The sequence below is a fragment of the Littorina saxatilis genome, linkage group LG1 (genome assembly GCF_037325665.1).
Source record: "Littorina saxatilis isolate snail1 linkage group LG1, US_GU_Lsax_2.0, whole genome shotgun sequence".
NCBI lineage: Eukaryota > Metazoa > Mollusca > Gastropoda > Littorinimorpha > Littorinidae > Littorina > Littorina saxatilis.
The window spans coordinates 71,721,080-71,736,213 of record NC_090245.1 but is presented as its reverse complement, the minus strand read 5'-3'; the positions used below and the strand labels follow the sequence as shown (position 1 = coordinate 71,736,213).

General features: G+C 39.8%; 1 protein-coding gene across 1 annotated transcript in view; it reads right to left on the bottom strand.

Moving 5' to 3' along the window:
• Nucleotides 1-15,027, bottom strand: part of LOC138977738 (ubiquitin carboxyl-terminal hydrolase 3-like) — a 28,169-nt gene extending 13,142 nt beyond the window's left edge. The window contains exons 1-7 of the mRNA XM_070350379.1: nucleotides 14,731-15,027; nucleotides 12,721-12,781; nucleotides 11,693-11,779; nucleotides 9,775-9,879; nucleotides 5,681-5,759; nucleotides 4,697-4,788; nucleotides 791-904 (exon numbers count right to left, since the gene is read on the bottom strand). Coding sequence (XP_070206480.1) covers nucleotides 791-904; nucleotides 4,697-4,788; nucleotides 5,681-5,759; nucleotides 9,775-9,879; nucleotides 11,693-11,779; nucleotides 12,721-12,781; nucleotides 14,731-14,818 — 626 coding nt within the window. The 5' untranslated portion in view covers nucleotides 14,819-15,027. The remainder of the gene's footprint in view (nucleotides 1-790; nucleotides 905-4,696; nucleotides 4,789-5,680; nucleotides 5,760-9,774; nucleotides 9,880-11,692; nucleotides 11,780-12,720; nucleotides 12,782-14,730) is intronic.
• Nucleotides 15,028-15,134: the final 107 nt, after the last annotated feature.

Here is a 15,134-nt window from a genome sequence, read left to right as displayed (position 1 = left end):
ATCACTAAATGTGTGTCTGGTTGGAAGTGTACTGTCTTTAGGTGATTCTCGGTACAATAAATTTACATTTAAACATGCTTTGCATTTCAAAATTACATAAAACAGTGCAGTTCAGTGTTGAGAAAAGTGTGTTTTTCTTTTGTGTGAAGTAAGGCTGATTTCTTGTTTTTGTGTGTGTATGTGAGCATGTATTTAGTTCTTGTGGTGATTAATCTAACGACTTCTGCAATTTTGCACATTGTCTTATGCTTTTTGGTGCAAATTTATGGTTTTGTTAGCAAAATCTTATGGTGAGAGTCCACAAGAGCTTGACAGGTATGCAAGTATAAACGTTCAGTAGTAAGCTAAAGTCAAGCTATCAATAGTATTCATAATGATAAAGTATAAACGTTCACTAGTAAGCTAAAATCAAACTATCACTTGTGTTTGTAAAGTATATTTGATCTCAAGATATCAATAGTATTTGTAAAGTATAAACGTTCAGTAGAAAGCTAAAATCAAACTATCAATAGTGTTTGTAAAGTACATATTTTCAATAGTACTCTAAAATCATGTTCTGGCAAAGCTTTAAGAAATAAAGCAATCTTTCGGAAACCAATAACATTCTTTTAAAAGGCAAATGATCTCAGAACATACCACATACACATGTGAAAGAAATCTACTGAAATAATTTTTAAGCCTATATTATTTTATTCCTGAAAATCTGAAACAAAACCGGCACGACAGACAAATACCCTTGTAAATGCACGCACACAGAGAGACACACACAAACCACAAAAAAAATCCTTACGAGTCTTCTCCTAGATCACGCGCTTTCTTGGCGTGGTTGTATCGTTTGACCTTCACAGATTTGTCTTCAAGCGATGGAAGTTGTTTGATGTAGCCACAGAAGTGCTGAATGTTGCTGCAAACACACAAACTCCAGTTATAAACCAGTCTATACAAAATCCCTACAGAACTTTCAGGCTTGTTTTTTTGTTAGCCATGCACAAGTTAAAATTCTGTCTCAATGTATAATGTCTACAAGCTATGTCTCCAAACTAAACTAAATTTTTTTGTACGATTCACCATTCAGCCTGTCTGTACAAAAATGTTTGAATAGCCACCTTCTTTGTCAATTATTCTTCAGTACTGAACTTGTTACTTTGAATGTAAATCGAAAATTTTAAGAGTAAATTTTCATTTGATTAATATACTTACCCGAATTACATATAGCATTGACGCAGTCTGAGATGCTAAGGTCTGAAAAAAGGCTACCCGTCTAACATTTTTAAAGGGAAGCAACCCCATCACCAAAAAAGGCTACGTCACTTCATCTAACAACACGTGGCTACAATCATACGGCTTTAAAGAAACTAAAAAACCATAAGCGGGGTAGGTGGGAGGGCATAAACTATGTGATTCGGGTAAGCATATTAATCAAATAAAAATTTACTCTTAAAATTTTCGATTAAATTACATATTCTTTCTCCGAATCACATATAGCAGATAGCATCAACAAGGCGGTGGGAAAGAAAAATCTAACTCACTCTAAAAAAAACTTGCCAACAACTGGCCCGCTGCCAACAAGACAGGAAGGGCCCGGTGGGAAAGAAAAATCTAACTCTCTAAAACCCTAGCCAGGAACTGGCCCGCTGTCAGGAAGGGACCAGAAAAACGTCCTGATTGACAGCCGGGATGTCTCTTAGGCCAACCTTTGCTAAAGACAACTTCAGAGAGCCAGTAAGCTGTGCCCAGTACTTCGTCCAGTCCCCCGGACCGTAAAGAAAAACGGCACAGGAAGAGACCCCAAGCCCTGGATTAAATGAACCCGAGCCGAGTAGAGGGGAAAGACAATCTGCCCCACCCCCCCCCCCTTTTTCTATTATAAGGAAATGCCAAAGCCCGACAAGACCTGTGAGACAGAGGCCAGCTCAAGAGAAGAGTGACCGATCTCCACACAAAAAGAAAGAGAGAGACACCTGAGTACAAGATACCAGAGTCCGAAACGATGAAAAACTCAAAAAGAGCATAAGCGTTCCTAAAGTTCCAAGAACGTGAAGAAACGCTCACCACCCAAGGCACGCTGTACTGCTTCTCTGCGTTAGAGTCCAATCTAACCAAGGAAAGAATCATAGTACCCCTGGGTAGTGACAGAAGAAAAACGTCAAAGAAAAAACCTGACTGCGATCTTTGACATCGTCACCAATAAAGCATGCTAGAGAAGGGTGCCGTAACCAGCAGTCTTGCTGCTCTCAAAAGAGATGGTAACCAGTTATCCTCTACCAATTCATGCGAAAGCAGAAAGAGATAGTACGAGGAAGCAGCTACTTACAATTGTGCGTAAGCAACCGAAAGTGCGGAAGTCACAGCGGTCGAAACCTGGTGTGACCGGTGACCCAAAAAGGAAAGAGCTCACCAACTACGAAGCAGGAGGCAAGAAAGACGGGAGAGTGGCCGGTGGGTGTCAAACAAACACCAAACAGCACAGCCACAAGAGAGCCAAAAATTTCCATAACCTTCTCTCAGGGACTGAAAAGTCGTATGATTGTAGCCACGTGTTGTTAGAGGAAGTGACATAGTACAGACCAATGGGAGGTAACTCCCAGTGTATGTGCTCATTACTGTCACAAGCAAGTGCTTGTGCCAAATTGTGTTTTAAGACTTTTCTCATGTAAAATGTATGACGTCAAGTTGTGGTACTTGCGTCACGGTTTGACGTCAATAATTGATGTTTACGTCAAGGCTTGGACAGTGGTTATTCGGTTCTAGGCTGTTGCTCAAGATGACATGTTTGTCGCCTCTCATAGGATCTCCAAGATAAACCAGTGCGGCTGAAGGATGAGGGGTTGGGCAGACATGGGTCATTCAGACGCAATCCTTGAGCAATAGTCAATGATGAATCCGAACCAATTCATGGACCGATGGGGTAAGATTGGAAGAGAGCAACAAAGTCGTGCGCTGTTGGGTGTTCGTCTTCTTTCTCACACATTGGTCACATCGATCATCTCTTTCTTTATGTCACGGTGTATTGTTATTTCGGTCTGTTCGCGATTAAGGTAAGCAGTTGCATGCGTTGCCATTACGCAGTTGTCATCGCGAGCGTAGTTGCCATGGTAGTGAAAGCCGTTGCGGAATCGGTTGTTCAATATGGTTGTCACATTACTAGAATAGCGTTTTATTCATATTTATGAAGATGTTTCATAATTTTGACGTAAGATTTAAGTTGCAGTGGGGTTTTGAACAGTAGGCTTATAAAGGACAAGCCACGGGGCAAATTATTCTTCTTCTTCTTCTTCTGCGTTCGTGGGCTGAAACTCCCATGTACACTCGTGTTTTTTGCACGAGTGGAATTTTACGTGTATGACCGTTTTTACCCCGCCATTAAGGCAGCCATACGCCGCTTTCGGAGGAAGCATGCTGGATATTTTCGTGTTTCTATAACCCACCGAACTCTGACATGGATTACAGGATCTTTTCCGTGCGCACTTGATCTTGTGCTTGCGTGTACACACGAAGGGGGATAAGCCACTAGCAGGTCTGCACATAAGTTGACCTGGGAGATCGGAAAAATCTCCACACTTAACCCACCAGGCGGCCGCGACCGGGATTCGAACCTTCGACCTTCCGATTAAGAGGCCGACGTCTTACCACCCCGCCACAGCGCCCGTCTGGGCAAATTATTATAATTGTTGAATTGAGTATCATTAGTTAGCGTCGGCAGAGGCGCTGATTTATTCCCTTAACTGGTTCAATGTTTTTCAGACAGATTAGCTGTCTGTGATTGCCATTATTGATGATTGGCGGGTGGTGTTGTAGGGTTCCAAGGGGTCAAGGTTGAGTTGTCCACAAACTTACATGAACGGATTGAGGTTGCAATTGGGCTGTCCTTTAGCAAGCGGGTTGTTTCCTGTCCTGACAAAGTTTGTTATCGTGGACGTAAATTGCTATGGTTGCAGTTCACTTTGCTTCTACACCTCATGGGCACGTCTTTCCCAAGAGGCTTCATCGTTGATGTCCTATCATACCACTTCTCTGTGGATCCCATCACCATCATTTATTGATCGTCAAAAGTGTTTGCTGTCCATCACCAATCATCCCAGGAAGAGGAAAAGATGTTCTTCAACCGAGTCCACTAATCTACTCAAGACGACTCGAATCAACATCATGAATTCTTAAACTCCTTATGGCTGGAGGTGGCGCTTCATAGAAGATAAGACAGTCATCCATTGCATTACCTTTTTCCCATTCATTAAATGTTTATAAATGAAGAGTAAATGCGTGTATCTTTCTCCTTACATTTTTGTTTCACGTCGATGCCAAATGGGCGTTTCGACCTACCATGACTTGAATGAGCTTCTTTGTCAGTACACTTTTTTAATTACTGATCGAAGGCCATTCAAGCCAAGGGAGTTTGACAATTACCATGGCTATTTTTAGCCTTTTTTGGTGATGGGGTTGCTTCCCTTTAAAAATGTCAGACGGGTAGCCTTTTTTCAGACCTTAGCATCTCAGACTGCGTCAATGCTATATGTGATTCGGGTAAGAATATGTAATTTAATAGCAAGTAAATAAGTCAACAACACTGTCACTATACTCATGTCAAAAACATAATCATTGTCAGAAATACAATCTTACACACATCACTGTATCAGCTTTTCCATATGCAAACCTGTGTTCCAATGAGTTTTCTGTTCTTTTCTCAAGGACAAGTTACCTTAGTGACTGAAGAACAGCGTTCATGAAGCAAGTGTTTCCTAGATTGCGTAAGCCTGGTGTTCGCGGGGGGCGGTACAGCTTTTTGTCTTCCTGAAAGACACGCACAAACACAGGCTCTCTTGCAATAAACTTCAACACTGCTTGCAACGCTATTTCAAACAAACAGCAGGCTTTGGTAATACAGTGGACGCCGCTTAATAAAACCGCGGTTAATTGAGCCAGCCGCTTATAAAAGCCGATTTCAGACGGTCCGGATTTATCACTATATCTTATGTATTAGAAAAAGCCGGTTAATAAACCCAACCCGCCGCTTATTAAAGCCAGTTTTCTCAGAAAAATCACGAAAGCGCCGAAAAAGATTCTCCAATAAGAAAACGACAGCGGTTTGGTAAAGAAAAAGAAGTTGAGGAGGGTCTTCTCAGATGGTTTCAGCAAATGATCAAAGTACACGTACATGTACATAATTAAAACAAAAGTTAAACATCCTTCGTGAAGTTTTGTTTAGATTCAAACAAGTGTAAATGACGAAAGAAAGTGACTGAGTGACGTAAACAAAAGAAGTTTTTTTTTCTTTCGAAAATGACGTATTCCTGGACTGCCGGTTAATAAATCCGCCGCTTATTAAAGCCATTTTTCGTCGGTCCAGAAGTGGCTTTATTAAGCGGCGACCACTGTAATGAACTGTCTGCTCCAGTCTAAAATTGAAAGCCGTAGGCAAGATTAACTCTGAGCTAACCAGGCCCCTGATTAATCATTAAATCCCATGCCCCCCCCCCCCCCCCTTCTTTGTCACTTGGTCATCCTGTCACAATCTGAAGTCTTACAATTCACTGTCACACTCCACTGACCTGTTTTAATTTCTTCTTGCTTTGATTTTTCTCACATGTTTCATGCTAACTTTTGACATTTGCTCCTTTTAGTTTTACAATGAAAATCACAGAATCTCGGTGCCTACTGAAAGAGATCTGTTACTTCAACTTACCTTTTTCCTTCTCTTCTGGTCATTTTCTGAAGACTCACTTGGGTCCCTCCTCCGTCTCTTGCCTCTCCTTTTTTGTGGACTGAAACATCAACAGAATCCCTGCATGTTCAGATAAAAGAGACACATGCCTCCACAAGTTAAAGAGAAAAAGAAAGAAAAAAAAAATGAATGAAAGTTAAAAAAAACACAACCGATATCTGTACTCACCGATACAAGAACAGCACAAGACAGTACAGATGTTCGCTTATGTAAGCTTCATCAGGAACAAATAAACACAAAAGACAACAAAAAGCAGACGCAACATGGAATGAACAAGGTTTGAAAAGAATATGGAGGTGAAACACAAACAAGTCGCGTAAGGCAAAATTACTACATTTAGTCAAGCTGTGGAACTCACAGAATGAAACTGAACGCACTGCATTTTTTTACAATGACCATAGTCCGCCGCTTGTGCACAACGGAGTGAAATTAACGAGCCTGTTTAGCGCGGTAGTGGTTGCGCTGTGCTGCATAGCACGCTTTTCTGTACCTCTCTTCGTTTTAACTTTCTGTGTTTTTAATCCAAACATATCATATCTATATGTTTTTGGAATCAGGAACCGACAAGGAATAAGCTGAAATTGTTTATAAATCGATTTCGGAAATTTTATTTTAATCATAATTTTTATATTTTAATTTTCAGAGCTTGTTTTTAATCCGAATATAACATATTTTATGTTTTTGGAATCAGAAAATGATGAAGAATAAGATGAACGTAATTTTGGATCATTTTATAAAAACATAATTTTAATTACAATTTTCAGATTTTTAATGACCAAAGTCATTAATTAACTTTTAAAGGGCAGCTGTCGGGTTGCCTGGCCTCAAAAATGCGCGAGTTTTCCGAGTTGATTCAAAGACTGTTGATTTGGTCCAGAAGAAGATACTTTTATCATTAGTTTGAAACCATGAAAATGAGTGAAACTTTCTGCTAGTTCTCACAATCCGCAAGAAAACGAAGCAGTTGGCAGGCCGAAACGACTCAAAATCCGCGACCGACAACTCTGTCAGCACAAGAAGAGACGCCGCAGTGTTAGCCTGGCAGTGACGTCATCCGAGGAACCCGATAAGGCCGCTGCGAAGTTTACAGTACAATGCAGAGTACAGCTGGGCATCTGTAATGCTGTACACGTGATTGATTCTTGCACAAAGTAAAGTATTAGGGTGGTGGTATCTTCTCAAGACCCATGTTCCCATCTTCTCTTCTTTGATCTGACCAACTGCAACCTTCCCAAGTTATTTCTAAAGTGGTTCACATGCTGTTGCTACTCCCCCAGTCCACCCGGTTAAACCATAAAGTTGCTCAACCACAGACCCTCGTGTCCCTGGTCAGCAGACACTTTACACTGAAGAAGGTCCGCTTGAGGTGTCACGCCAATTACCGTGTACGTGTGAGGTACTGAATTCAAGACAAAAACCAACTCTGTCAGTGGGAAAATCTAGGAAAGAGATAATGACAATACCTCTTCAGTGACTCACTCAAGTAGGTAGACGAGATAAGAACAAGTCGCGTAAGGCGAAAATACAATATTTAGTCAAGTAGCTGTCGAACTCACAGAATGAAACTGAACGCAATGCCATTTTACTCGTAGCATCGTCAGGCCACCGCTCATGGCAAAGGCAGTGAAATTGACAAGAAGAGCGGGGTAGTAGTTGCGCTAAGAAGGATAGCACGCTTTTCTGTACCTCTCTTTGTTTTAACTTTCTGAGCGTGTTTTTAATCCAAACATATCATATCTATATGTTTCTGGAATCAGGAACCGACAAGGAATAAGATGAAAGTGTTTTTAAATTGATTTGGACAATTTAATTTTGATAATAATTTTTATATATTTAATTTTCAGAGCTTGTTTTTAATCCGAATATAACATATTTATATGTTTTTGGAATCAGCAAATGATGGAGAATAAGATAAACGTAAATTTGGAGCGTTTTATAAATTTTTATTTTTTTTTTACAATTTTCCGATTTTTAATGACCAAAGTCATTAATTAATTTTTAAGCCACCAAGCTGAAATGCAATACCGAACCCCGAGCTTCGTCGAAGATTACTTGACCAAAATTTGAACCAATTTGGTTGAAAAATGAGGGCGTGACAGTGCCGCCTCAACTTTCACGAAAAGCCGGATATGACGTCATCAAAGACATTTATCAAAAAAATGAAAAAAACGTTCGGGGATTTCATACCCAGGAACTCTCATGTCAAATTTCATAAAGATCGGTCCAGTAGTTTAGTCTGAATCGCTCTACACACACACACAGACAGACAGACACACACACACACACACACACACACATACACCACGACCCTCGTCTCGATTCCCCCCTCTACGTTAAAATATTTAGTCAAAACTTGACTAAATATAAAAAGGGAAGAGAGACGAAGACAAAGATGAAACAGTGGATCTAGTGTGGAAAATGGGGGAGGGGGGTTCGGCCGCAAAAAAATCAAAGATGAATTTGTCAAACTGTGATTGTGATGGTTATCGTGTGTGTGTGTGTGTGTGTGTGTGTGTGATAACACGCATGTGTGTGTGTGTGTTTGTGTATGTGTGTGATTACACATGTGTGTGTGGGTGTGTGTGGGTGTGTGTGTGTGTGGGTGTGGGTGTGTGTTTGTGGGTGCATGTGTGTGTCTGTGTGTGAGTGTGTTTGTGTCCCTCGACGCATGACATTATATGCCAATAAGTTGAACAAAAACAGGGTTCAAGTGGGAACACCTGAACAAAAGCAGGAGGGGGATGGAAGACACTTTATAAACTCCGTTTTTTTACTGCGAAATTTTGGCCTGGGAGAAGACACCCCATCCTAAGTTTCTCTTCACCTACCCGTGAAGTATGCTTGAGGGCTTGACTAGACAACCCGATTGCGCTCACTACACGGCATAAAGAGAGCGCCGTTCAATCCGGCCGATTCCTCGGCTGACGTCACGAGTCCAAGGGAAGTAATTTTCGAGCGGGCTGCATTGACTCAGCCAAGAATGCAAACTTTCTTCGATTAAAGACATTGTAGCATGTCTAAAATCTTCGGACTTGTGTTATTAAGCTGTTAAAATCACCAAGTAACTTTTAAGTATAGTTTCAGTTACATGAGAACTCATTCTGATGAACAGATTTTGAGAGCCACAACCCAACAGCTGCCCTTTAAGCCTCCAAGCTGAAATGCAATACCAAAGTCCGGCCTTCATCGAAGATTGCTTTGCCAAAATTTCAATCAATATGATTGAAAAATGAGGGTGTGACAGTGCCGCCTCAACTTTTACAAAAAGCCGGATATGACGTCATCAAAGACATTTATCGAAAAAATGAAAAAAACGTCTGGGGATACCCAGGAACTCTCATGTTAAATTTCATAAAGATCGGTCCAGTAGTTTAGTCTGAATCGCTCTACACACACACACGCACAGACAGACAGACAGACACACACACACACACACACATACACCACGACCCTCGTCTCGATTCCCCCTCTATGTTAAAACATTTAGTCAAAACTTGACTAAATGTAAAAAGGGAAGGAACTCTAGGAACAGAAATAAATGATAGGGGAGAGAAGTGGTTGGATGATGTCAGGGGCACAAGCCCACACACTAACAGGAATACACATTCATTAAGGGGAAGGATTTTTTTTTTTAAATGGTAAAACACACGCACGCACGTACACACCCACATAGTTGACATTGAAAGGGGGGGGGGGCCTTGTGTACATCAGTGAAATCATTTAACTTTTCTGTTCTTGTAAGGGTAGATCATTTGATTACATGCAGTTTACAACTCCATGAGTTTTGATGTTAAAAAAAAAACCCACCTAAACTATTACCAGTCAACAAGTGCATTTTATCTAAAGTCCCAGGAACTGTTTCCTAGCCAAATTAATTACAACATGTTGTCAGTTTATTTCTAAAAAGCAAAAGTAGACATTTGTCAAACCAGAGAACAAAAAGTCTGATATAGTGATAAAACAGCAGTTCACGCTCAAGCAGATCTCTCTCTGTTCTGAGAAATGGTGAGTGGATGAAACAAATGTTATAAAATCAGTTATGACAGTACACTAACCTCTGTGATTTGCTTGCTAGCCGTGAGTAAGACTCTAGAGATTTTCGAAGTTTTTCCAAGTGGCCCGATGCGGTGTCGTTGATCACAAACTCATCACATGTGTAACTGAAAACAAATAAATGAAAAACAAATCATCTTTCTTTCTTTCTTTATTTGGTGTTTAACGTCGTTTTCAACCACGAAGGTTATATCGCGACGGGGAAAGGGGGGAGAGGGGATAGAGCCACTTGTCAATTGTTTCTTGTTCACAAAAGCACTAATCAAAAATTTGCTCCAGGGGCTTGCAACGTAGTACAATATATTACCTTACTGGGAGAATGCAAGTTTCCAGTACAAAGGACTTAACATTTCTTACAAACTGCTTGACTAAAATCTTTACAAAAATGTACTATATTCTATACAAGGAACACTTAACAAGGGTAAAAGGAGAAACAGAATCCGTTAGTCGCCTTTTACGACATGCTGGGGAGCATCGGGTAAATTCTTCCCCCTAACCCGCGGGGGGTAAAACAAATCATAAATGATAACATTCCTATTAGCATTGCCACATCGCCCAGCGTCAACTGAGGACACAGTGAAAAGACACTTTTTTTTCACTTTGAGTGAAAAATAATTGACATAATTGATGTTTGTGAGTCACATATTATGTATCAAATAAAAAAGAAATAAATAAAGAAATGATTCAAAAACAAAGTTTACTGTATGAAATTAATAAAAGATGTGTTTTGGAATATTTTGAGTGTGAAAGTGCGTGTTCGTCTTCACTGCCTCTCGCGGCCATTTTCGCGTCACTCTTTGCAGACGACCAGTTAATTTCAAACTGCTCGGAATATCGTAATTTTCCTTGGAGGGCTGTGATATTTTGCAACCAATCAGAGAAAGCCTTACATCTTTCCCATACAAAAAAACGCTAACCACCGGAAGCTACATCTCCGTCAGCATGTCGGTGAATATTACTCGTGTGAGTTTCACTAAAATTTGGTCTGAAAACTTCCATCGGCATACACGGTTAAAATGCAGTTTACAAAACATTAACTTCTGTTTCATTTAAACCAAAAATCAAAAGAATCGAGCGAGAAATGACTTATTCCCAACGATTATGCTGCGCAAAACTGGACCCGAAAAATGCGAAACTCGGCCGATCAAAAGCCTGAAGAGGTTGCGATCTCGGCTCGCTCAAAGCAAAGTGATTTCGAACTAAAATGACCATATCTCGAGAACTACTGCACCGATTTAAATAAAACAAATTGCTATGTGCTCAGAATGTTGATCTCTTTAAAATGGTGTGTTTCTTGTCATTCAATCATTAATTTCAAAATTTCATGTGTTATTGCTATTCCTATTCAGTACTGTAAAATAATCATATTTTCACGTGTTAACTCTTGATATATATATATACAAAAAGACAAAGGATACTCTCATTATTTGTTTCTACACTGGGCGGGGCCATGTAGCTCAGTCGGTAGCGCGTTGGATTTGTATCCAGTTGGCCGCTGTCAGCGTGAGTTCGTCCCCACGTTTGGCGAGAGATTTATTTCTCAGAGTCAACTTTGTGTGCAGACTCTCCTCGGTGTCCGAACACCCCCGTGTGTACACACAAGCACAAGACCAAAAGCACGAAAAAAAAACCTGTAATCCATGTCAGAGTTCGGTGGGTTAGAGAAACACGAAAATACCCAGCATGCTTCCTCCGAAAACGGCGTATGGCTGCCTTAATGGCGGGGTAAAAAACGGTCATACACGTAAAATTCCACTCGTGCAAAAAACACGAGTGTACGTGGGAGTTTCAGCCCACGAACGCAGAAGAAGAAAAAAGAAGAAGTTTCTACACAATTTGCAGTGTTCAGCAAAACAAAACAAAACATAATCACACAAAAAAATCTGTTTACTTATAAATAACAAACAAAACTTGTCTCACCAGTAGGCCATGTAATTGTGGCAATCCATACACACATCATGCTTTTCTGCCTCCTCGTAATGTTTCTTGGCATGGGCATTCACATACCTTCATGAAAAACAAAGAAATTATTACACACATGCATGAACATAGAAAGTACTGAAAATAAAACAAAACAAAGTTTGTACACAAAGGCACACAACTCACTTGAGTCACTGGCTTTGAGTTGTCAGTTCACTTCACTTCATTATATATATGTATCACTATGCATAAAAGTTTCCTCCCTTGAAAAACAGTCTTCCATAGTAAAGGGAGACAACTGTGTGACTGGAAGTCATTCCAAATTAGTCAGCTGCCTAATTTACACTACAGTTCATGTTCCCACCAAAAATGTTCCCCCCTCATTAGAAAAAAAAGAAAGAAAGAATGAGTCTATTTATGAATCATTCCTTTCCAGCATTACCTAGACCTTCCTACAGAAAAAAATGTTTGCTGCTTGTAGTTATAAATATTTTTTGCATGAGGTACCAAACTATCATTGCTTTTTATTTTGAGCCTAATACACTTTATAAAGGTTACGATTTGATACTATAATAACGATCTGATTACCAAGTAAAGCACAGCATGAAGAACTGTATCACATCATTTTACCACCAAAGCTAAGGCCACAAAAAAATAAAAGTCTGTTTACGGTAACATAGGCAAACAAAATAGGGTCGGCAGGTCGGGATTTTTTTTCCTTTCCCCAAAAACCATATTTTTAAGTTATTTTGCGAAAAACCAGACTTTTTTTTCCCCAAATGCCCCAAAAAAAGTCTAGGGTCGCGCAAAAAAATAGGGTCGGTCGGGATACCGTAAACAGACTATTTTTTTGGGGGGGCCTAAAATGATGCTTTACTGTCATCACGACACATCAACATTTCAGCTCAGTCATATAATGTGCTGACCCATGCAAATGCTGAAAAAGTATGCTACAACCTGAGCTGGTCTGTTAATTACTAGTGTAAGTGTTAGTGTTTGTGATGAAACCTCCGGGTTGCTCTGTATACCTTCCACAGTTGATGACACCACATTGCAGACAAATCCATGGACTCTTCTCTGTGTTACAAACTGCAAAATAATAGTTGCAAATAGTTTTAAAGAAAATGTGTACAATTACACATTAACATGCTTCCATTTGAAACTTCGAGGTCTTCATCGGGGATTGACGCCTCGCTCCGTCGGGCTTCAATTAGACTTTGGGAGGGCGTCAATCCACGATGAATACCGAGAAGTTTCAAATGGAAGCATGTTAATGTTATTGTAATTCAATCTGACGACGATCTCTTTCCTGCTTTCATGCGCTTGTAAACAGACACAGAATTGGTTCTGTTCTGTTCACACACTACTTTCAATCCACCTACCTGCAAGGGTCAAGTCCCATGAAATATGTCTCTGTATTCCTATGTATCACTCTGCTCCTGTTTTGTTTTCTTTCACACACATTTTCCCTTCTTTTTTGACAGGTTTCTGGACAGCAAACTCTAAAACAAATTCTTTTCATCACAAAAGCGATCTTTGGAATTGACTGACGTAGTCCGGAAGAATTCATGCATCAACTTACGTCACGTATTCGACGTCATCACTTCGCATACCTTATGGTCTCTGTATTTCGTTGGCCTTCATATTTCCTACTTGTAAAATGACCCTCAAAGCTAACCGAGACTAGTTGAGGCTGTATCAATGCGCCTCGCCAGCAGGTTGTTAATGGCTTTTTAAGCGAGTGGTTATCGACAATTAATGACCGGTAATTTTTAATGAGTTGGGGAATTCTGACCAATCACAGGATCTGTTTCATTAAAACGCAAACTTGATTGAATTACAATGACAATTAAACTTCAAAACACTGTGTTTATTTGTTTGACAAAACAGATTTGAATTTTGAACTGCAACAATCCAGAATACATCAAAATAACCATGAATTTTAATAAAGATGTTGATCGCTGTTAAATCTACTGCCTGTCTTATATCTTTAATTTACGAAACGGTTCTAGGTCAAAGTCTCACTGCAGAATTTCAGAATATTTTCGTCACGTCGTCAATTGCTGACATTTAGTGACTAGCGCTCTTTAAGAGGACAAAGACGGAAGTGCAGTAAAAACTAACTTACTGACTATAAATCTGTATCTTAATCTAATCTAATAAGGTACAAGGTTTTACCAGTTAATCTGTGTTTACGTTACACAACAAACTGCTCATGGCACTCACATTCATAGAATGAATGGCCAATGGGTCTCAATTTACACAATTTAAAACTGATTTTGTTTTTTACAACGACACAGGAATCTTTCTGAACATGACTGATGTAAAAATAAAACTGTAAGTCAGTAATTATAAATAAAAACCAGATGTGCAATCACAAGCTATTCCAAAATATATATATGATATATTGATTCTTGAATGAACAGCCTGCAACTGGTCAGTGTGTTGGAAGAGAAAAGGAGCTCTACTGAACATGCAGAGAGAGAGACAGTTTCAAGTGGGTGCATGAGACGTGTATGTGTTATGACCGTGTAGAAAGGTACACAGCACAATGCCACAAAAGCAGAAATGAAGACAGACTGAAACATAATGACAAACACTGAGCAGACGACGGCTTGAATCTGCTATGGGTGAATGAGATCGAGAACGAATGCGTCACCCTCGTTCAGTGTCAAACAAAAGAATAAAGAATGGTCAGGAAGGAACGTTTGGCAGCTGTTTGGCCTTACCAGACTTAACGTCTGTGAATAAGACCGGCAAATAAAGTATTGGAATAACTATTATTTAAAGCCTAGTTGAACCTTGAAATCAGGGGGGGTCTTTTAAGTCAAGGAACTAAGCAAGGAATAAAAACGTGGGAAACGGTTTACGTTCTGACAAAGCGGCATGCCAGAATATCGGATCTCATTTGACGCACGACACTGATTCGTTTACTTATCAGTCTAACTGTCTTCCTTGTCAACAATGCCACTAAACACAGATTTTGTATCAATATCGACGCACATAACAATTTCCATTTATCTCAATAAAATACATACCAGAGCAGACGCATTCCTGTGGATTATTTTCTGTTTGCAAGTTTGGTTCCAGTATTCTTGCGCATTCTTCCAAGTGAGGACACTCCATCTAAAATTTAAAACTGTAAGGATATGACAGCAATAAAAACGGTGTGAGGGAGTGAGCTTTTTTAAAGCACTCCTTCTCTATTCAACAGTCGGATATAACATCCAATGCAGTTCAAAAGAGTCAGCTGTCGAAAAATTCAGTCGTTCGATTCGTCAGCATGGAGGCCACCATGTAAACTCGCAAGAGGTCATTCAGACAGTATTACTACGCGCGCACAAGGTTGTGTTTTTAAGATTTTTAAATGAGTGAATCTACAATCAGTACTCAGTATCTTGATGTTGATTCATTTAGTGTCCTTTGTATGTATGAATCAAAG